Source organism: Ascaphus truei, chromosome 12, assembly GCF_040206685.1.
Source record: "Ascaphus truei isolate aAscTru1 chromosome 12, aAscTru1.hap1, whole genome shotgun sequence".
Classification (NCBI taxonomy): Eukaryota; Metazoa; Chordata; class Amphibia; order Anura; family Ascaphidae; genus Ascaphus; species Ascaphus truei.
The window spans coordinates 10,739,066-10,763,752 of NC_134494.1; the positions used below are offsets into that span (position 1 = coordinate 10,739,066).

Here is a 24,687-nt window from a genome sequence, read left to right on the forward strand (position 1 = left end):
TTCCTTTTTTGCTGTGACGTTACCAGAGAGGGAAGGAGGCATGGTACATGATTGGATGCCTCACTCCCTTTTTTGTGACATCACATCATTATTAAAAAATGAAAGCCATCACATGGTACATCCACCAATGGGATTGGTGGATGTACTGCTTCCCAGTCAAATGTGACATCACAGACGTCTCATTTGACCCCATGAAGATGGATCAACATCTCCTGCACCTGTTGGAGAAGAAAGAAGATCTTCTCACTGGGACTTCCTCTACAAGCAACTGTGGATCACGGACTTCTACGCATCATTGCTAATGAGGATCATTGCATCGTGGGTCAAAAGTTGGTGCCATAGTTGGATGAGGAGGATGAATCTTCATCCTAAAAAGGTAAGAAACACATTCATTTTATTTAATTGTGTATTTTTTTGTTGTTAGGATGCCCATTGATTGGCAATGTATTCTCTATGCCCTTTTGAGGGAATAGATAACCACATTGACAATCAATGTATTGTGTTTTGTGGATGTTTTTTTTTTAGGTTGCCCATTTACGGCCATTGTGGTAATCTATGCTCATTGTGTAGGTAATCTATGCCCATTGTGGGCATAGTTTACCACAGTGACAATCAATGGGTAGAGGGGGTGGGGATAAGAGTAGTTTGGACTCTTACTATAGCAGTTAATAACCACTAAGTTGATTAAGGGGTTAAAGTGTCCACTGAAGACAAGGAGGACACTGAGGTCGAAGATGAAGATGACCTTCATCCTGACAGGGGTAAGTATAACTTTTATTTACTATATGCTGACTGGGTAATATTTTTTATTTTTCATGGGCAAATGCGCTGTTATCCAGATCGGAATAATAGGGCTTTCGCCCATATCTGTACTGCATGTGTTGGAGGGGAGGTGTTGTTGGGGGTTGAGTGGGTGGGTAGTAGGGTACCCATTCATTGCCATTGGGGTTATCTGTGCTCCCATTGAGGGCATGGGTAACCACAGTGGCAATGAAGGTGTGTATTTGCTAGTTGTTTTTGTTGTATTGTATTTTAATGTTTATTTTAATTGTGTCTTTTTTGCATCCCAAATGGACAAAAAGTGCTATTAGCCATTTGGCTACTAGTGCTTTTGCCCATTTGTGTGTGTGGGGATGGGGGTGGTGGGGGGGGATGCCCTAAGGTGGGTGGTTAGTCCTACCGGGAGGGTTGTGGGAGGGGGTTAAACCCTTCATTAGTAACAACTAAGGTAATTAAGGGGTTAACCCATCCTGCGACCCTCCTTGGAGGCATAACAACTCTCCCAGGGGCAACTGCAGTAAACCCTTCACCCACCCCTTTAAAACACCAGTCACCCCTTAATAACCTTAGCGTTAGTAGTTTGGGATCAGCCCTTAATCAGTAAATCATTTATTACTTTAATTGATATATTTTTCTGTATGTATTTTACTGTTTTGAATGGGCAAAAGCGCTAGTAGCCATATTTGTTTATTAGGGCAGTTGCCCATTCCTTTTTTGGGAGGGGGGTTTGTTGGAGTAGAGGGGGTGGGTTAAGGGGATAGTTGCCCTGGGTTGGTGGTTAGGCCTCTCGGGTGGGTAGTGGGAGAGGTCAACCCCTCCCACAACCTTCCCGGTAGGCCTAACCACCCACACTGGGTTAACTACCCCCTTCACCCACCCTCTCTAGCCCCAACAAACCAGGTAGTTCGGTTTCATCCCTTCATTTCGCTAAGATAATGAAGCTGCTTTTATTTTATTTTAATGACCTATTTTTGAAGCAGCAGGTCTCCGGAGCTGAACCGTATTAATTTCAGCCCTGGGGACCCCCTGGTACCCGAGTTAAAGGCCCCGGTATGGATTGCCGGTATCTCCACCATGTTTATTTCTCCTGCGTCATGGCCCACGTGACCGGGCCTTTAAACATGGCGGAGATATTGGTGCCACATACTGGGGCCTGTAACTCATGAAGCAGGGGGTCCCCGGTCTGAAATGAATGTGGTTCATCTCTGTAGACCCCTTGCTTCAATAATATGTTATTAAAATAAAATAAAAGCAGCGCAGTTGCCTGTTAGAGGTGCACAGAGAGAGTTACTGACTCTGTCTATTCTCACTGCACGTATCCTCTAGACTGATGTAGCCCGATAGGATACACACAGCGGGAATCAGAAGCAGGGACCACACGCTATGTTCATCCTGATGGGCCATTAGTCTGGTCGCAGGGATTCCATGAGCAGGGAGTTGTCAGGTATGTGCCATCTGCAGCTATGCGACCTACCATCTGGCTGCATCAGTACATGAAAAAAATAGATCAAAAAAAGTCTATCAAACAAGTACCCCAGAAAAACTATGAGACAAAACAATATACTGTAATGCAAGTGGAACAACAAATGATCATAAATTAGCGATGATGAGTCCACAATATCAAAAACAATACATTGAAAACAAAAATGGTTTCGAAACAGTAACCTGGGTCTGCAAAACAAAGTCCATAACTGACTTCCATTTAACATTTGGGTTACATATTGATACCCAGCCAAACCTATACCAAACCGGGTGTACTTTAAAGGAACAAATCCTTCCTTACCCCGCTAGTTAGAGAGTGCATCGCACAGCAGATGCTAATGACAATTATAGACTATGGTGACTATATGGTACAGCGCCCCAAACTCACCTTGGCAAACTTGACACCTTCTACAACTCAATATGCCACTTGTCCCACAATATAACTACAACACACACCACTGCAAAATGCTCAAAGATAGATTGGCTATCTCTTGAATCTAGGCACAAAATACATTTTTCCTATCTTACCTTCAAATACTTTCTGGGCAAGCTACCCGGCTATCTTAACAAGCTCATCACCTCTACCACACGCTGCACTTATCACCTGAGATCCGACTCCAAAAGACTGTTCACAGTCCCAAGGTTCAACAAAGAATCCAGCCACTCCTCCTTCTGTTACTGTGCTCAACATAACTGGATCAACCTATCAGAGACTCTCAAAGCCACCTCCAGTTTAAATTCTTTCAAGACTTCAGCTGTCTCACATTTTAATCTTGTCTGTATCTGTTAATTGTCTACTAAATACGCCTGTAACATATATTGTCCATGAAATGTCTGTAAATATAATGTGTAATGATATATTGTCTTTTTAAATCTGTACCCAGGACATACTTGAAAAAGAGAGGTATCTCTCAATGTATTATTTCCTGGTAAAATATTTGATAAATAAATAATTTCAATAATCCTTATAGTAATCTTGTGGGATGATATCAAACCGGTAAATAAAATTATGCTGATAATAGTCCAGAAATTCACAACTTCATTATTCTTAGATGAACTCCAATATCCGCTATTTACATTGAGAAAGACAAGAAAAAAAGGTAATATAATAATTTCCATGGGACTCTCTCAACTCAATTGTAGTCCTGTCAGAGCAGTCTCCTGGTAGACATTTCTATGCTTTTCAAAGACACGTATCTAAATATCTCACATGGAGAGTGTTCTGCAGACCTTGTGGTACCTAAGCAATGGGACATTTTGGAACTAGTCGGTCCTCCCATATATACCATACTGCACACTGCATTTGTTTGATCAGGTTATCTTTGTTTAATACTAGAACTTAGATTAAGATATAATAACATTTTAGGTTTCAAATATGTAAAAAGCCTAAGAGTGCACAAACTTGTTCTCATCTCTGTATATACCATACTGCACACATACACTTCTATACAGTATATGATATTTGTACAATCCATGATATTTGTGCTCATATAGGCACAGTGGGTCAATGAGTTTGGTGCAGTCAAGTCAGTAATACAATAGACAGAAATGGTTGGGTGGCGATTACTTCAGTATAGAGTTGTTAACGAGATTTGTCCCTCTTACAACAGAGCTACCAATCTGCAGGAACATGAGATATCAATTTTTGTCTCCTTGCTCTGCACAGGGATTTATTACTATCTCTCTCAATATATAGGATTATATTGTTGTGAAGAAGCATGGGGAGCATGTCACAGACAGCAGTCCCTGTGTACCAGAAGGATTCTCCAGGACCCAGAGACCCATTATGGAGCATCCAACTAATTCACTGATACAGGAGAGAAGCAGTGACAAGAAGCTGAGGACTGAAAAGATCCTGGAACATGCTAACAAGATCATTCATCTGCTGACTGGAGAGGTGAGGGCTGCCAGACAGTGTTAGGATTTACCATCTTTATGTCTTCATTCAGCCTTTTCTTGAGAAAACCTTCATCTCTGTATCTGTATTTTCCTCTCTTCCTGGCTGTTCATTAGCAAAAATATTCTTACATGACCAATTATTATGTTTGGGTATTGAGTAAGGATTCTCTGTATTTCAGGTACATATAAAGTTTGATGATGTTGGTGTCTATTTCTCCATGGAGGAGTGGGAGTATTTAGAAGGACACAAGGAGCTTTACAAGGATGTAATGATGAAGAATCACCAGCACCTCAGCTTACTGGGTAAGAGGAGGTTTTCTGTTATTCTAAAGGAGATGTTAGTCGGGTTTGGATCCAGCAAACAGGAGCTCAAGGTTCATTTTATTTTCTTTGTTATGAGCTTTATATCAGGAACAATACATACTTTACAAGATGATGTTTTTGCAGGGAAAATCTGGACGATAAATGGTCAGTCTTTAAAACATTGTTATAAAAGCACACTTATCAGTGTATATCCTTGGGTAATAAATCTAAAAGTCTAAACCAATGTGGCTATTTAACCAGTTAGGGGAGGAAATTAAAAAGTAGAGGCAGGCATTTAGATTCTTAAAGTCAGAAGGGATGGAGGTATCATATCAGAATTATAAGGAATGTAACAAAAGTTGCAAAAGGACAATTAAATTGGCAAAAATAGAAAATGAAAAAAGGATTGTAATAAAAAGCAATATCAACCATAAAAAGCTCTTTAATTACCTTAATAACAAAAAAATAGAAAATAAAATATAAGACCATTTCAGTGTGAGATGACCTGGCAAATTATTGGAGATAAGGAAAAAGAAGAGGTATTAAACACATTCTTTGTTTCTGTATTTACCAGGGAAGAATCAATTGCAATAGTAGTGCTGCAGGAGGAAGCCACAACCTCCATATTAATGAACAATTGGTTAATTGAGGAAAAAGTGCATAGACGACTTGATTAAATGAAAGTAAATAAGGCACTGACCCAGATGGAATGAAAATACAGCCAGCTATATCTCCAATCACATGTGCTGGTGAACCGCGGACCAAACGTTGAGTGTTCACAACTTAGTGCAAAGAAGGGGGATTGTACATCAAGATTACCACAATAATGGTCCCTGCTTCTGAATGGGACTCCTGCTGTTTTAGTCCTACCGGGTCGCATCACTGGAAGAAATGCGTAGTGAGAGTAGACAGAATCCGTCACTCTCTCTGCGCACCTCATAAAACAGGCGAGCACACTGCTTTTATTTTAAAAACATAGGATTGAAGCAGGGGGGCTCCAGAGCTGAACTGCAATTATTACAGCCCTGGGGACCCTTGCTTAGAGGCCCCGGTAGGGGGTGCTAGTGTCTCCTGCAGGTTTAAATGTCCAAGTCATGTGACGCGGGAGAATTAAACTTGCTGGAGATACTAGCACCCCATATCGCAGCCTGTATCTCTGGCAGCAGGGTGTCCCTGGGGCTAAAATTAATGTAGTTCAGCTCCTGAGACCCCCTGCTTCAATCATAGGTAATTAAAATAAAAGCAGCTTCATTATGGCTAGATCTCAAACCCCAGACCCCAGTAAGTGTGTATATTTCTGTAATTTGTGTTTTGTTGTAGTTCCGAAGTTTTATCAAAATAAACCCCCATTTTATTTCACTGCCCTGTTTTGCCTATGGACTGATCCCTAAGATATAAATGTGTTTAAAAGACCTGTTCTACCGTGACAGGCTTTTTTTTCAGATGGTAGAGGTGGGATCATAGGGTTTTAGATTATAACTTCCCGCAGGGAATTATAGGATAAAGTGAGCTTGTGGATTGCAAGCTATCAAAGCATGTGATGTCGGAAAACATGTTATACAAAATCAGGAATCACACTTTTCAGTGTCACTCAGTTAAGTGCTACAAGGTGAAAATGGCTGCTCATTCAGGATGGTATCGGTGCACGGATTGTGCAGCGATAGTTGCCAAGTGTGAAACCTTCAGCCTGCAAACAGAGGGCCGCAGCAAAGCTAAGCTGGAAACTATAATGGAGGAACATGAAGATGCACTTTCTAGTGCTAACCCGGCGGGAGCTGTTGCCTTTGTGGAGCACAGAGGAACGGAGCCCGGGGGACCGGTCCAGGTAGTCTGGGGGGCTCAAGGGATACCCATGGTATCGGGGATCCCGGTTCGCTCACCAGAGGATATTGTGGCTATAGTAGCAGCTCTGGGTCCTGGGGCTACTCCAGCGGAGAGGATACAGTGGATGCACGCTGTCTATCACCCCCTATGATCACCCATGCCCAGCACACCTGGGGACTACTCTCAGTACCATCCCCTCAAGATAACTCAACAGAGTTTTGGGAAGTTCAGACAGTGTCACAGATATTGATGGGTACGTGTGGAGCTTTGAGAAGCAATGCCGGCGGTACTCCCTCCCTCCAGCCAAATGGGTCAAGTTCCTGTCCCCACAGCGGAACGGACGGGCACAGGAGGCATACGATGTGATGAACTCCGAGGAGGGTGTTAATTACGAATATATGAAAACGGTCCTGCTAAGATGGTACCACATTACTGCCGAGACCTATCAGGATCAGTTCTGGTCAGACGACAATACTGCTTGGGACTCTCACGCAGACTATATGGGCCAGATCATCCACCAAGGTACTCGGTGGGTAGAGTGGTGCAATGCCTATAAGGAGCTGCTCGACCTGATCTTTCGCGAGCAGTTCTACCAAACGTTTCTGCTAGATGTCCGGGAGTGGGTCCTTGACCACAAGCCAGCCAACTGCAAGGAAGCAGCCACCCGGGCAGATGATTTTGTGACCACCTGACCTCAGCATAGGAAGCGGCAAGCACCACCTACTGCAGTTCCTGCCAATGCTTTCCCGAATTGGAGCAGAAAGCCTCCCCCGGAGAACAAGGCAGCCAAGCCTGCAGGATTTGTGCATAAAGCGCGGTGTTACCACTGCAACCGGACCGGGCACCTGAAGCCTGATTTCCCTGACATGTGGTATTCCAGTCACCCCACTTCGGGGCAGCGCACTCCAGCAGCAAAACCAGTCACCTCCATGGGACTGGCACCAACTGAGGAGCAGCAAGCAGCCGTCCAACAGGTCCAGCAGCAGACCCAGGCGGCGGTCCCTACACACTCTACAGGTGACATAGCAGTGGAGACAGGTGGGCACCCTGTTGCAGCCATCGGGCTGCAAGCAAATGATGTCCGGTGGAAGCATTTGCAACCAGAGACCATCGGAGATGGCCAGGCAACCGGCCTCATCGACTCCGGTCCTACAGTTACTCTGTGACCTGACATAGTTAGCCCAGAGGATCTTCTCCCTGAACCAGGGATGCAGGTCACCATGCCAGACAGGGGACCTTGGTCAATCAACCTATCAGGTAAGCCAGACCGAGTCTGTACTGTGTCCTAACCTTCCTACCAACATCCCTGTTTCCCCATCCCCTGACTTAGTGACTGAGGATGAGTGGACGGAGCTGGGTACCCGGTTCAGAGAAGCAGTGTGGCCCGATCCCATCTTAGAGGGCATGAGACTTTGGGCGTCCGAGTCTGCCTCTGAGGGTCGGATCGGTATTTTTGTACCGTGGGCTCTTATACCGGGAGCAAGCTCCTGGTGCTCCAGATAGGGTATGGACTGGTAGGAGACAGTTAGTGGTACCCAGGGAGTATAGGCAACAGTTATTGCTGGTAGCCCACTCCATCCAATTAGCAGGGCACCAGGGGGTCTCCCGCAGTAGATCCTGGCTACTCAGAAAAAGGGGAGGGAAGGAAAACACAAAATGGATGTGTCTCCTAAAAGAATTCACTATACTGCACTCCTACTTGATTTAAAATTTAACTTTTAATATATTTACATAAAACATATGTTACCAAAACGTCGTGTATTGTGCATTAAAAATAAATTAAATTAACAAGACCAAGCGTCCGTGTCAGTGAATATGCGTTGGAATGGTCTCAAACAGCGAATTGTAGTTGAGATAGCAGGACACAAGACGCTAATAGTCAGGGTATAAACCCCTCTGGGGCACCTATGAGACCAGGTACATGTATATATATATAAATATAACTAACAAACTCAGTGAATGATTGTATCGTGAAAATACTGCAGTCCTGCTTGGACTTATAAACCACAGAGCACTTAGGGATGTTAGTTAGAAGTGTATTACCATCCACTAGGCATAGAAGTGCAACTGATAGTGTGGTAATGGAGGGTAAATGACTCACAGCATAGTGAAGCAATTGTTCACAGCATTTTGGTCAGTGAGTCATTATACAGCACACTCCAAATGAACATGTCATATAGAAAGCAGGAAGGCTTGCGCACTGAGTGTTAGTAAAGGTAACCAATTTAGATCTACATAGATAGAGCCAGGAGACTACAGAACACTACATAAAAGCAGCTCCAAGTAGGAGACTGACAACATTGCGCATCCAACGCGCGTTTCCCTCCAGCAAAGGAGCTTCCTCAGGGACAAATTCCTCAGGGACAATGTTTTTTGATTACCATATATTCACCCATTATTTTCAATTGGTGTGGTTTTGTGATCACTCCCTAACCCTAGTGTTTTCTCTAAGATCCTGGCTACTGGAGCGTTTCTACTGGCCGGAGGCATAGCAGGCAGTGGCAGATTTTTGTCGCTTCTGTCATGCCCGCCAGCGGGTAGGCAAGTCTAGTGACCATGTGAGCATCCCCCTAAAACCACTACCGGTGATAGGTGAACCTTTCCAGAGGGTAGCAGTAGATATTGTGGGACCCTCTCTGGTCCCTAGTTGGACGGGGAAGCGCTACATCCTCACGGTGGTCGACTTTGTGACCCAATACCCTGAGGCTGTTGCACTGTCCTCGATCGAAGCTAAGAAGGTGGTAGTAGCTCTGATAGGGATTTTTTCTAGGGTAGGTTTCCCTAGCGAGATTCTAACCGATCAGGGGATGCAATTCATGTCTGAATTGCTCCACTGCCTCTGGGAGGCGTGAGGGGTGACAACCCTCTGAACGACCCTTACCACCTCCAGACAAACGGACTGTGTGAGCGGTTCAATGGTACCCTGAAGCAAATGTTGCGAACCTATGTAGAGGTTGAACAGGGAGACTGGGAGATTCATTTACAGCATTTGCTGTTTGCTTACCGAGAGGTACCGCAAGAGTCCACCGGGTTCTCCCCCTTTGAGCTTCTATATGGTCGTAGGGTCTGTGGACCATTTGACCTATTCCGTGAAGGATGTGAAGGGAAGACTTCTACTACTGATGCTTCTGTGCTACAGTATTTAGTAACTCTCAGAGACCGGCTAGACCGACTCATGGGGTTAGCAAAGGCTAACCTCCTGGATGCTCAGACCAAGCAGAAGACTTGGTATGATCAAAATGCCCATAATGGAGAGTTTAACCATGGGCAGCAAGGGCTTGTTTTGAAGCCCACTCAGCAGAAGAAACTCATGGATTCCTGGGCTGGTCCATATACGGTTCTCCGGTGGATTAACAAGTGCAACTATGTTGTACAGTTAGATCAGGAGACATGGAGACATTGGACCTATCACATTAATGTCGAAGGAGTACTTCCAGAGAGCGGCATATGGCTATCTTTAGCCAACCGATGGAGGACCCGGCGTGCCCAGCTCTGCCCGACCTCCTAGGGGAAGCTAGGCAAAGGCGCACAGTAGAGCAGGTAGGGATTATATCATCTCCCAGACGAGTTAAAACGTTTTTCATTGGTTAGCTGGCTACGAAACGTGTAGGAGAGCCACTGCATGTTGGGCATTAACGTGATGACGCAACACGCCTAACATTGCCTACACGAGCGCAGGAATCACTACAGGTGGATGCCGTTCTGAAACTTCCCCTCAGCACACGCCAACTGCAATCCGGAGAGGGGGATTTTGTCTGAACAACGGACGTTCATTTGGAGTATTTTACTGCCTGGTGTACTTGGATCTATATGATCCTCATTTTATTGTAAGTTTTGTACTTTTCTTTTAATGTTACTATAAATTGTACTATTTTTGAATTTTTTGTGATTCTTTTCCTCTTTTTTGTGCCCCTATCCTTTTGTCTTTATGTATGTGAGTCTTCTCTAGCAACGCTGATCACGGGAGATGGGGAGCAGCATTGAAGAGGGATTTTAAAGGAGACTTTAGACGGCCAGCGCGCATTTTTATTTTTGTACTACATTGTCAGGGAAGAATGGAAATCTTCTGCGCTGGAGGCTTGCCCTGCAGGAATTTGACGTTACTATCCAGCACAAGAAGGGTAGTGCCATCGCAATGCAGATGGACTCTCCCGACAGGACATCCCCAATGACCAGTGGTCGACAAATCACCAAAAAATCTACTCGCCGAACAAAAAAAATCTACTCGCCACCTAGTACCACACGTGTGCTGCTTGGGCCAATAGGAGCTCGCCACGATGTTAAATCCACTCGCCCGGGGCGTGCAAATGTATAGGTTTGTCGAACACTGCCAATGACCACAAAACCTCCAGGATATCAAGGTCTGTGCCACCTGATGGAGTGACTGCCCCAGAGCCTTCATCTTGAGGGGGAGGTGTGACGGTAGGGGGTAACCAGGCTACAGAGTAAAGCTTAAGCCCTCTGGTTACTCCTGAAACTGTGGGGTCCCTGGTAGCAACATAAGCACCATAAGGCAGGAACCAGGGATAATACATGTAGAAAATAAAGTGAACCCTGCCCTTTTCTGTTTTCATGTTCCCTTGGCCCTAGAACTGTGAGATTTCTTGTGTGTCAGTTTTAGGGGGGATATTTAGGTAGAAATGCAATTATTTTGTTTGCAGGAGTTTGGGGGCCGAAGTTACCATTAGTCCTTTAATTCTCCCCGGCAAGCAGGCATGATTTGCCTGTACGCGGGGTGAATTACACCGGGGCAAACCAGTGTCCCCTAGACTCCTGGATTTTGATCCCAAATATTTCAAATCTATTTCCTTTATAAGTATAAGGTTCCCCAATGTGTTTACTTTATTAAAGTGTACTTTATAATGTTTAGACATTTACTATAAGGCTCTATACAGTCAGCCAGGGCATCAGCATAGACGTCGGAATGTCTGTACAGTCTGGAGTTCAAAGAGGAGCGAATGTTGTGAAGGGGTAACAAGGCTCACAATAAAGGTCAAGCCCACTTGGTTACCCCTGATCCATGTATTGTGGTTACTTCTTTAGCTTACAGCAAATTCTAATTGCAAGTGGGGATGTTTTTTATACTAATTGAAATGTTCAACCAGAAATGTTAAATTATGTTTATGCTATTAATTAACTTGTTTTCTCATGGTGCATTTATTTCCAACAGATAAATCCTTGAGCACAATTACACCTGCAGAATGGCATACTCCGCTTTGCTCACCAGATAGTGTAAATGAAGATAACAATGTTGTTAAAAGTGATGAAGAAGCAAATTGCTTGAGGCAAAATAGCCCAAGTGAGAGACAGAGAAATTCTTTGAGTATTATGGCTAAGGAATCATGCTTCCGTGAAGAACAAAATCCCACAGTCTCCCACATTTATACACTGAGAGAACATACAGGGATTGAATATGTATCTACTCATATTAAGAAATTGGATGAAGGAAACACTAATGCACAGAAAAGTAAAAAAAACTTATCAGTAATAAAGTATAAGTGCACTGAATGTGGTAAAAACTTTAATAAAAAATCAGCTTTTACAAATCACCAAAGAACACACACTACAGCACGGCTTTATAACTGCTCTGAATGTCATAAATGCTTTACTAGTAACTCCGCTCTTATTAAACATCAGACAATTCACAAGGAAGTGAAGTTGTTTCCCTGCTCTGAATGTGGGAAACACTTCTCTCATAAATCATTTCTTTTTCAGCATCAGAGAATTCACAGTGCAGATAAACAATTTTCTTGTTCTAAATGTGGCAAATGTTTTTCCCTGAACTCAAATCTTGTTAGACATAAAAAATCTCACACAGGAGAAAGACCATTTGGTTGCTCTGAATGTGAGAAATGTTTTTCCAATAAGTCAGATCTTGTTAGACATCGAATAATTCACACAGGAGAGAAACCATTTGTTTGCTCTGAATGTGGAAAATGTTTTTCCCATAAGTCAGATCTTGTTAGACATCAGATAATTCATACAGGAGAGAGACCATTTGTTTGCGCTGAATGTGGGAAATGTTTTACAAATAACTCACAATGTATTGTACATATGAGAATTCACACAGGAGAGAAACCTTATGTTTGCTCTGAATGTGGGAAATGTTTTTCCCAGAAACCACATCTTGTTAAACATCAGAGAATTCACACAGGAGAGAGACCATATGTTTGCTCTGAATGTGGGAAATGTTTTCCCCATAAGTCAGATCTTGATAGACATTACATAATTCACACAGGAGAGAAGCCATTTGTTTGCAATGAATGCGGGAAATGTTTTTCCCACAGCTCAACCCTGGTTAGACATCAGAGAATTCACACAGGAGTGAAGCCATTTGTTTGTTCTGAATGTGGAAAATCTTTTTGCCAGAACTCAATTCTTGTTAAACATCAACAATTTCACACAGGAGAGAGGCCATTTGTTTGCTCTGAATGTGGGAAATGTTTTCCCCATAAGTCAGATCTTGATAGACATTACATAATTCACACAGGAGAGAAGCCATTTGTTTGCAATGAATGTGGGAAATGTTTTTCCCACAGCGCAACCCTGGTTAGACATCGGAAAATTCACACAGGAGTGAAGCCATTTGTTTGCTCTGAATGTGGAAAATCTTTTTGCCAGAACTCAATTCTTGTTAAACATCAACAATTTCACACAGGAGAGACCATTTGTTTGCTCTGAATGTGGAAAATGTTTTTCCCAGAGCTCAAATCTTGTTAAACATCAGAGATTTCACACAATAGAGTCTTTAACTGAACCTATTGTGGGAAGTGTTTTACCCAAAGTTAAGAGCTTGTTAAACATCTGAGACACCACTGAGCAAAATATATAGCATTAAAAAAGTCCCTGAGAGTCATGGATTTTTGCCCTCAGAAAGTTCAAGACAGTAAGGTCCTTATTTGAAGGGAAAGGCTTTTAAAATAAAGGTTAGCCCACCAAGTACCTTAATTTTTTTAAATCAAAATAGAAGTAAAAATGTATTTACAATAGGTTATAACTTTTTGGTAGACTCCCCCTAGTCACATCCACCAGAAGCTCCCTGCAGTGTTTCCATTGTCTTGTACCTGGCTGCTGCCATTTTCTGCATGACCCTAGATCATAAAGCGCCACCCTTCGTTAGGGAATTATAAACACCTTCTGGTCTGGATTACCTCTCAGATTTCTGTTATGTGAGCATTTCTGTTGGGCAAGCTTAGTGATTGGCTGAAGATTATGAACTGCAACAAAAGTCTATGATTGGTCCAAAAAGCCCATAGGGAATAATGGGGAAATACACAAATAAAATGCGTTGCCTGGCAGTTTTGCCTTGAGACTCATTTGGGGAAGCCATTCACTTGCTGTGTTGTCTCTACATGTACAAGCTGGACCCTGCAGTAACCCACTGCCTCTGTGCCGATCCCAAGATTCCTTCGTTTATACTGTAAGTTGTACAAAACTTTTACTACCCTACCATTTATTTTACTGCTGCTGAATTGTATGTTAGTGTGCTGTACTGTACCTCTCTTTATTAAATCTTATTTTTTAATAACTCCATTGTCATGACTGAGTGTTATCCCATGTGTTTGTTAGTACTTATCTATTCTGTTGTATACTGTATTGTGTGGTATTTGCTAGTGTGCTTACCGGGAACTATTTGACTTTGGCAGTGGCTTGAGTCCCATTGTCCCCAGTAACCACTGAAGGATAGTATAGACAGAAGCTGATCTATGAACTGAGACTGACTGTGATGAAATGGACAGGATTGCTAAAAATAAAGGTAAAGCCTGTTCTGCTGTCTGTTCTTAACAGTGTTACTTCCTTTCTGGGATTGGGTAGTGAACAAAATGTCAGCCAAGGGGCGGAAGGATACAGATATGGTGGATGAGTTCATGGTGGCGCCGCCATGTCCTGGAAAGAACCCCAATCCGCAGAACATGCAGTTCTCATCTAATGCACAAAGTGGAAGCACCAAATTGGAGGAGCAGCTGCCCACCCAATGCACCCCCAACTACACAACTGCTGACAAAGTTTGCACATGAATGTAGGTGCTATATGTGTGGCTGAACACGCCATATGCTGACTAATTGCCCTAATTCTGCCCTAGCAAGTATCCTGAACCTGTGGCCATGATCCTAAGCCCCAAGACTGATCACCAGTGTAGGACTGGCACCATCCATGTAACAACACCAGGCGATGCAGCAGGTCAGTTGAAAACCTGTAGTCCAGAAACAGCGGTACTGCCCCCCCAAGACAGAGGAACAGGTTTCCGCGATTGAACTCGAGCCCCACAATGTGCGGCAGATGCATATGCACCAAGTAACCATCGGTTACCAAGATGGCAGTCAGGTTATTGGACACTGGGGCCAGCAGAACCCTGGTCCAACCTAATATGATCACACAAGAACATTTTACCCAGCTAGGGCATACATGTCATCATGCCTGATGGAGCCCCCGGTCCCTCCAGGTTACCAGTGTGTTCCTTGATTGGGGAGCAGGACAAGAGATCTGACATATAGGGGTGCTCCAGGTCTGAACAGTGATATTTTGCTGGGTAATGCCCTGCATTGGCTAGATTGTCACTATGAGGAAGAAGGCAACCAGGTCATGGTAGTTACTGGCAGCCCACCAGGAGGCTCCACTGTTTTGGAAGCAGAACTCAAACCCATTGATCCAATGACCTTGGAGCCAATACATATGGAGCTCATGGCAGAGACCAGGGTGGTAAGCCGGGGAGAGCCTGATGTTTCAGACCCCCTAACTCTGATCGTGTTTCTAGGGACAAGAGTACGGAGTACATGCGCATTTTGCAAAACCTTGCGGTTGGACCTGGACTTGGGAGGCATGAGGTAGCACAATGCCGACACTGCCTCTGAGCCCAGATCTGAGTGGTTCCTGTGGCATCATGAATTTTTGTACAAGGTCCAAGCCCCTGTGGCCCCGAACCAATTTTAGACTTAGATTAGGCATCTAGATGTAACCACCATATACTGGGCCCAGCTTCTATGCTTGACCTACACAATTCCGCTAGCTTGTGTTGTTATTGGGATGGCTACTGTCCAGGGGTGGCACGGGCAGTGAGATTATTCTGTTCGGACTTTGAAACCTTCCAGTGAGTAGCCAAACACAACGGTTGGGCAAAAGTACTCCGGAGATCACTAGCGGTGATCGGGCAACACTTCCAGCGGGTAACAGTTGACATTGTGGGGCCCCTAATGATCCCAAGTCATGTGGGCAAGATGTGTGTCCTCACAGTGGTAAACTTCACCATGAGGTATTTCAAGTTTGTAGCGTTATCCTCCATAGAGGCCCAGAAGGTGGTAGTGTTTCCCTATTGAAATCCTAACTTATCAGGGGGCACAGTGCATGTTGGAACTGTTCAATTTGTCTCAGCTATGTGAAGCTACTCTGCACGCACCCTACCTTCTTCAAGCAACTGTACTTGGCAAGTGGTTTGGGTGGACTGGGAATCTCTGTAACACATCTTATTCTCATATAGAGGTGCTGCATGAGCCCCCTTTTTGAGTTTCTCTACAGGCCCCAGGTACATGAGACAGTTGACCGGTTCTGTAAAGAATAGGAGGGGGAGACTGCCAAGACTGATACCTTGGTGGTTCAGTAGTGGTGAAGCTCAGAGAGTGGTCAGTCAATCTTATGGGGCTGGCACAGGATGAACTCAGAGTTGCTCAGACCAGCCAAAAGTAGTGGTATTGGTATGACCAGTATGCCCAGTTTAGAGAATTGATCCCAAGGCAGCTGGTGCTCATTGTGAACCCCACTTATCAGAACAAGCTCATGACTGCCTGGGTGTGAGGAATCGCCATCCTGGCGGCCGTAGACTGTCTCCTCACCTTAAAGACCCTCCCACGATGGACATCCAGGATGCGCAATCTTGTGGCCCAATTACACGCGCGTGCGGATCTTGTGCTGTCTAACTCTCCACCTGCGGGTTCTGACTCCGCCCCCCGCTCCTGCGTGCGACAGGTGCACTGGTCCAGCCTCCCCTCTGATGCGCGTTCCAAGCTCCGCCCCCACTCTGATTATGGACAGGACCGGCGTGGGAGTGACACGCGTTCTAGGCGCCGCCCCCTGTCCTCCGTGACGTGCGCAGGTTGGCGCGCGATCGGTCTCACCTCCATTCCTGATCAGGCTGCATCATAGGGCACACCTGTGTGCACCAACAGCCTATTGGATTTCACTTCCTGGTTCTGCCCTAGCTTTCTATTGAAGGTCCTCCCTATATATATACCTTCCTGTTTCTGACTCTCATTGCTGAGCATAGTCTAGTGTGGCACCGTGCCTTGCTGCATTCTTGTCCTGTGACCTTGCCTTGCCATGCCTGTTAACCACTTGTTGCCTGACCCTGCTTCTCTATTTGGACTCTGCATCTCTCCTCTCCTGATCCGGCTAGGAACGTCCATTCTCCTGTCTCCAGTCCTGACCTTGGCTAAGTACTCCAATGATCCGATACTCTTCTATCCTGAACCTGGCTACATACCCCGACGATCCGCTACTGTCCAATCCTGAACTTGGCCATGTACCCCGACGAACCGCAACTCTCCACCCCTGACCTGGCAAGTACCCTCAACTATTCTCACATATCTAATCCTGACCTGGCTTGCATGACTAATCTACATCCTAGGCGCGCCCGCGTGGTTGTGGGTTGGCATTAACCAATTCCCTACCTCAGCACCTCTCTAACCTAGTTATAAAAAACATATTTTACATTAAAATTCTCACTCAGACAAGAATGGAAAAAAATAGAAAAAGGGGGAAACAAAAAAAAATAAGATGTTAAAATATAATCAGAATAGTTGTTAACATAAAGTATAATTGGTTGATAGCATAAATTATAAACATGAGGACAATGTGAACAATTATAAACAATAAGATTGGTCAAAAATGCAACAAACGGGAGCATTACTGCATGCATTTATGTTAACAACCAATTATACTTTATGTTAACAACTATTCTGATTATATTTTAACATCTTATTTAATTTTATTTTGTTCATCATCATTAGGACTAAGACAAGGCACTGCTGAGATTTGAACTCAGGATCTCTTGTTTACGAGACAGGCGCTTTAACCATCTAAGCCACAGCGCCATAAATAAAAAAGAGTGAATGAGAGAAAAAAGAGAGAGAATCTCCCTATTAGTATATTCATAGAAAGATTACTTTGAAAATGCCATTATAGGCAGTGTACTAAGGTACCTTTTGAAAAAGTAAACATTTGTTTCAACACTAACTGTGCATGGAAGAGAAGAGAAAATAACAATTAACATCGTGATGGTTAAAGCTCGAAACAAATTCTCTCTCTCTCTCTCTCTCTCTCTCTCTCTCTTTTGTCAATGGCACTGTGGCTTAGTTGGTTAAAGCGCCTGTCTTGTAAACAGGAGATCCTGAGTTCAAATCTCAGCAATGCCTTGTCTTAGTCCTAAGCAAGTTTCTTTTAAAGTTATATCATTTTGAAAAAATGCTGCACGACCACATTAAAGTTACTTTTTACAAGCTCTAAACACATTTTGAATTTCTCTTCTCTCACATACACACTCAGTGTTGCAACATATGTTTAAATAAAAAGGTTAATAACACTATTAATCATTCTCAACCGGTACTGTAGTAGCCCTGTAGTAGCCATAGAAGAATCTCTATCTCTCGCACTTTTTTCTTTTGTTTTATCAGTGGCACTGCGGCTTAGTTGGTTAAAGCGCCTGTCTTGTAAACAGGAGATCCTGAGTTCAAATCTCAGCAATGCCTTGTATTAGTCCTAAGCAAGATTCTTTTAAAGTTAAATCATTTTGAAAAAATGCTGCACGACCACATTAAAGTTACTTTTTACAAGCTCTAAACACATTTTGAATTTCTCTTCTCTCACATACACACTCAGTGTTGCAACATATGTTTAAATAAAAAGGTTAATAACACTATTAATCATTCTCAACCGGTACTGTAGTAGCCCTGTAGTAGCCATAGAAGAATCTCTCTCTCTCGCACTTTTTTCTTTTGTTTTATCCGTGGCACTGTGGCTTAGTTGGTTAAAGCGCCTGTCTAGCAAACAGGAGATCCTGAGTTCAAATCTCCGCAGTACCTTGTCTCTCTATACACAGTATGTCTCTATACACAGTATATATATATATATATATACAGTATATACTTTATTACAACTACCCTATAACCCCTAACATACAGTACTGTATACGCACATACATAAATGATACTACTGTATGGGCGGCGGGGGCGGGATGTGTTTGCAGCAGAGAGAGATCCGCTGCTCTCTCTCTGCGCAAACATCGGCACATTAAAAATTATTTTAAATACATTTTTATTGATAGTGTAGATGTGCAGGGGGTCTCCGGAGAGCTGAACCGCTTTATTGTGGGTAGTGGGGATGGGTGAGGGGGGTATTTGGCCCTTGGTGTGAGTTTAGGACTTGCGGGGGGGGTTGCGGGTGCACTTAACCCCTTCACGACCGTAGCAGTTAATACCGCTACGGTCATGAAGGGGTTAAGCCCTCCCGCTACCCCCCCGCAAGCCCTAAACAAGCACCGTTGGGGCTAATACCCCCTTCACCCACCCCCGCTACCCACAATAAAAAAAAACTCACACACAGCAGCCGCCAAAAAATAAATAAATAAATCTAAATAAATAAATAAATGACAATAAATACATTTGAAATACATTTTATTGATAGTGTAGATGTGCAGGGGGTCTCCGGAGCTGAACCGCGTTGGTTTCAGGTCTGGGGACCCCCTGCTCCCCGAGATAGAGCCCCCTTTATGAGGTGCCGGTATCCCTCTGCTTGGTTTAAAGGGCCCGATCACGTGATCGCGGCCTGTAAACCAAGCAGAGCAGAGGGATACCGGCACACCCTAAAGGGGCCTGTATCTCGGGGAGCAGGGGGTCCCCAGACCTGAAACCAGTGCGGTTCTGCTCCGGAGACCCTCTGCACATGTACAGTATAAATAAAACACATACAGTATATACAGTAAATAAACACTCGTTCTTTACCTTAGCGGCTATGCGCTATGGTAAAGAAGCAGCATTTCTGTATTTTAATAATATTGTACAGTGAGCAGGGGGTTCCCTGAGCCAGAAATTAATGCTCAGGGACCCCCCCTGCTCCTGTTCAATATTATTAAAAATACAGAAATGCTGCTTCATTAGCATAGCGGATAGCCGCTAAGGCAATGAAGGGGTTAACCCACCGTGCCCGCTTTATTGTGGGTAGTGGGGATGGGTGAGGGTGGTATTTGGCCCTTGGTGTGAGTTTAGGACTTGCGGGGGGGTTGCGGGTGCACTTAACCCCTTCACGACTGTAGCAGTTAATACCGCTACGGTCATGAAGGGGCTAAGCCCTCCCGCTACCCCCCCGCAAGCCCTAAACAAGCACCGTTGGGGCTAATACCTCCTTCACCCACCCCGCTACCCACAATAAAAAAAAACTCACACACAGCAGCCGCCAAAAAATAAATAAATAAATCTAAATAAATAAATGACAATAAATACATTTGAAATACATTTTTATTGATAGTGTAGATGTGCAGGGGGTCTCAGGAGCTGAACCGCATTGGTTTCAGGTCTGGAGACCCCCTGCTCCCCGAGATACAGCCCCATTTATGAGGTGCCGGTATCCCTCTGCTTGGTTTAAAGGTCCCGATCACGTGATCGCGGCCTGTAAACCAAGCAGAGCAGAGGGATACCGGCACCCCCTAAAGGGGCCTGTATCTCGGGGAGCAGGGGGTCCCCAGACCTGAAACCAACGCGGTTCTGCTCCGGAGACCCTCTGCACATCTACACTATCAATAAAAATGTATTTTAAATGTATTTATTTATATTCATTTATTTATTTAGATTTATTTATTAATTGTGGTGCTGCTGCTGCAAGTCCTAAACTCACACCAAGGGCCAAACACCCCCCTCACCCCCGCTACCCCCAATAAAACAAAAATTCACGCACAGCAGCCCCACAATTAATAAATAAATCTAAATAAATAAATAAATACATGAAGAGAAATAAATATATACTGTATATATATACTGTATATATATACAGTATATATAATAACAATCCCTATACATATGCAGTATATACTGTGTATATATATATATACTGTATACATACATATATATATATATAGATATAGATATAGATATATACAGTATATATATACACACAGTATATACACACACATGATGAACCAATATACAAATACATGTACTGTAGAATGGTTATCAAAATCATACTGTCCTACAAATAACGCTTCTCTATACAGACAATAATAATAATCCATTTAATAATCCTAACTGATCTTACAATATAAAACATAACATTCCAATCCACACAGTACATTGCATTTACATTGTATAAATGATGCATAAAATCTATGCACCATATATATTCTGCAAATGAATGTTAACAATATAATTGCAAGCTACTGTACCAGTAAATACAAACACTTCCAAACAAGTCAACTATTTTAACCAATCAAGTAAACAAAAATCAATATATACTGTAAGTACCAACCAGAAAACACAATTTAAAACCAAAGCTAACCCTTACAATACCAAGGATTACATCTATCTAATTGTAAAAAACCTTATACATTATACACAGCATTGCAATAAACAAAATACATGATGAACAATACAGTACATCCCCTGTATCTCCCTGCCTTCAGTGTAATCTGTTTAAAGCCCCCTCCCCCCTAATTTTTCTGTTAAACAGATTACACTGAAGGCAGAGAGATGTAAAGCCCCCTCCCCCCTAATGTTTCTGTTAAACAGATTACACTGAAGGCAGAGAGATTTAACAGAAACATTAGGGAGGGGGGAGGGGTCTTTAAACAGATTACACTGAAGGCAGAGAGATGTAAAGCCCCCTCCCCCCTAATGTTTCTGTTAAACAGATTACACTGAAGGCAGAGAGATTTAACAGAAACATTAGGGAGGGGGGAGGGGTCTTTAAACAGATTACACTGAAGGCAGAGAGATGTTTCTGTTACAGTAAATCTCCCTCCCTGCATTGCTGTCAGTGCAGTGTATGTAAATGTGGGGAGGGGGGGACCCAATGTGCATACTGTGAGGTATAACCACCCTCACCCCCTACCCACATACCATTACCCCCCCCATCCTGGCCATGGCCCCTCCGCTTCTGCAAAACAGAGACAAAAATTAAAACATCCAAAGTAATGTCCCCTAACCCCTTAATCACCATAGCGGTTATTAACCGCTACAGTCATGAAGGGGTTAACCCACCCTCACCCACCACTCGGGATGCCTACATACCCTCCCACACTAACCCCCCCCCGTGAGGCCTAACCACCCAGTCAGTACCCACAAGGGAGGCCTACCCACATACCGTTGGGGAAACACCCCACCCCCAGTACCCACACTAAAAACAGTACAATGACCCACAATAAACAGCATTATATTTATTAAATACATTACCCACCCCCTGTGCCCCCCCCCCATAAATACAAGATTTATCCTTTTACATACAGGGTTCATAACGCAGCCCCACGCTAGTCCCCGGTGGGCTGGCAGGGCACCTGTACAGACCTACAGTTTACCAGCAGCCCTTTTTACACAGGTTCTGGAGGCCTGCTGGTGGATCCTGCCAGCACCATGGCACCCAGGTGGTCTTCTTGGGTCACCGTGGGCCACAATTGGGTCCCCACGGTAGGCCCAAGGATGTCTGGGAGCCCCGGGTCAAACCCACAGGTGTCTGCGGGGCCTCGGGTGGTTCCCTCGGGGGTCTGGGGAACTCACAGGTGCTCACTACGGGTCTGCGGTGCCCCCACAGAAGTGGGACCACACATCATCATCCCCGCACCTACGGGTCGGCGGTGCCCCCACAGAAGTGGGACCACACATCGTCATCCCCACAGACTACGGGTCCGCGGTGCCCCCACAGAAGTGGGACCACACATCATCATCCCCGCATGTGTCACCCGTGGAACCACCAGCCTGATACCCTTGGGATACCCGAGAATACCCGGAGGTGGTCTCCATAGGCCCCACGCAGAACCACGGAATCAAAACCCTGAATGTAAAAAAAATAAACCTGGCCTATACATTCAATACATACACCCTCCCCCCCAACACCTACAGTACAATAATGTGCAAAATAACTATTATCCAGATATGGATAATAGATTAATTGCCCATTATTAAAAACATTAACTAGCATATACAAATAAATAAAGTACTACTGACCTCATCAATACGAAGTGTCCGTTGCCAGCAAAATCCTTGTCTTGTCCACAACATACATAGCAAATACAAAGCCAATACATTGCAATTACATTCAGATATCAATTAACACCTTAAACACCTTATCAGATAATAACCGCAAAGGTAATTAAGGGGTTAAGCCACACAGGACCGATACCCACCCTTCACCCATGAATTTGTACTGTGGCTTCATCATGCAACTATATATTATATACTGTATATATATACAGAGAGAAAAGAGAGAGAGAGAGAGAGATATACAGTACGTTATATACACACCCATGATAAACCAATATACACTACAAATAAATGTAGAAGGGTTATCAAAAGCGTATTGCCCTACAACCAAACACTTCTCCATACAGACACTACATTAAAATCAATTTCCTTTAAAAATCCTAACTGATCTCACAATCTACTGTATATCATCACAAACCAATGAAAAACCTCACATTCCAATATATATGATGCATAAAATCTATGCACCATATACATTCTGCAAATGAATCAACCAAGTAAACAAAAATCAAAAGCCAATACATTGCAATTACATTCAGATATCAATTAACCCCTTAAACACCTTATCAGATAATAACCGCAAAGGTGATTAAGGGGTTAAGCCACACAGGCCCGATACCCACCCTCACCCATGAATTTGTACTGTGGCTTCATCATGCAACTATATATATATACTGTATATATATACAGAGAGACAGAGAGAAAGAGAGAGAGAGAGAGAGAGAGAGATATACAGTATATATATATATATATATATACACACGTTATATACACACCCATGATAAACCAATATACAGTACAAATAAATGTAGAAGGGTTATCAAAAGCACTGTCCTACAACAAAACACTTCTCCATACATACACACTAAATTAAAATCAATTTCCTTTAATATTCATAACTGATCTCTCAATCTAAATCATCATAAACCTCTGAAAAGCCATTTAAACAACTTACATTCCAATATAAATGATGCCTAAATATCTATGCACCATATACATTCTGCAAATTAATCAACCAAGTAAACAAAACTTAATTAGCAATCATTATTTACATCCCTAAACAATTCACACTAGATCCCGAACAATAAAACCATTAACAAATTCACGCCCAGAGCAGAACAATTAAGCCTTTGAAAAAATATAAGTACCGACAAAAATACAACCTTTACAAACCAAGCCTATCCCTGACCTTCCTCAAACACACAATACAATACCAAGGAATACATCTATCTAATTTTAAAATACTTTATTTTTTTTTATTTATTTTTTTCTCTTTCATATGATGTGTTTTATTCAGTTTTGGGCAATACCATCAACACTATAATTGTTTAGATTCTGTATTGTAATGTAAATTTGAGTTTTGTACAAATTTTCTCAAAACGGTGTTTTGATATTTCTATTACAAAATACAATGAACTGTAAAAAGTAATACATCCATTAGTCTTTAGATGTATGTTATACATTTCAATTTATTGGCATTATAATAACCAAGTAAATGAAATAACCTGCCTGTAGCGGGGATATTTTAATGTATTTTTATACTGTATATGGAAGATATCTGACAAATAGTTTAGATAGATTTTAAATTAGCTGTAGTACCAGACTATTATTTTTATTATGATCATTTTTGTGTATATAGCACTAACCATGTACTAATTTATTCAGAGAATTAGCATACAAACAGCATACAACACAGGGGATAAATGCACAGCATGGAGATAAAAACACAAGACATAAAAAGCAAAAGAGAGAAATATCTGCCCTGAAAGTCTATTTAACCCTATTCATTAACCACTTCACTGCAGCGTGTTGCAGTTCCTTCTGGCAGTTAAGGGATATGAAGTAATAAGCCCATCAGTACACGGCATTACCTGGCCATTAAAGCACAGTGGTGGGAGAGTTGACGTTTTAAATACTGTAAATACAAATATAGGATAAGTAACTGTCGTCTACATTTCAGCATAGGTTGAACTTGATGGACATATGTCTTTTTTTTTTTTTTTTTTTTTTTTTTTAGCTTTAAATACTTTAATACTTTAAATACTTTAAATACTTTAAACTCACAATAAAGCATACTGTAGCAGCATACACAAAATAATTTAAAACACATCTAATCCAGCTTTTAAAACAACGTCATTTCTTACCCTGTACTGTACTGTACTGTATG

At 43.0% G+C, this 24,687-nt stretch overlaps 1 protein-coding gene and 4 non-coding genes across 5 annotated transcripts in view; 4 read left to right on the top strand and 1 right to left on the bottom strand.

Annotated features, from left to right (window-relative positions):
- Positions 1-24,687, top strand: part of LOC142463898 (uncharacterized) — a 95,743-nt gene that overhangs the window by 45,249 nt on the left and 25,807 nt on the right. Inside the window, 4 exon segments of the mRNA XM_075566731.1 lie at positions 3,959-4,159; positions 4,341-4,464; positions 11,459-12,950; positions 12,952-13,026. Coding sequence (XP_075422846.1) covers positions 3,959-4,159; positions 4,341-4,464; positions 11,459-12,950; positions 12,952-13,026 — 1,892 coding nt within the window.
- Positions 17,299-17,372, bottom strand: TRNAT-CGU (transfer RNA threonine (anticodon CGU)). The gene has a single exon. It is a non-coding gene; the product is annotated as a tRNA-Thr (tRNA).
- Positions 17,620-17,693, top strand: TRNAT-UGU (transfer RNA threonine (anticodon UGU)). The gene has a single exon. It is a non-coding gene; the product is annotated as a tRNA-Thr (tRNA).
- Positions 17,953-18,026, top strand: TRNAT-UGU (transfer RNA threonine (anticodon UGU)). The gene has a single exon. It is a non-coding gene; the product is annotated as a tRNA-Thr (tRNA).
- On the top strand, positions 18,286-18,359 carry TRNAA-AGC (transfer RNA alanine (anticodon AGC)). The gene has a single exon. It is a non-coding gene; the product is annotated as a tRNA-Ala (tRNA).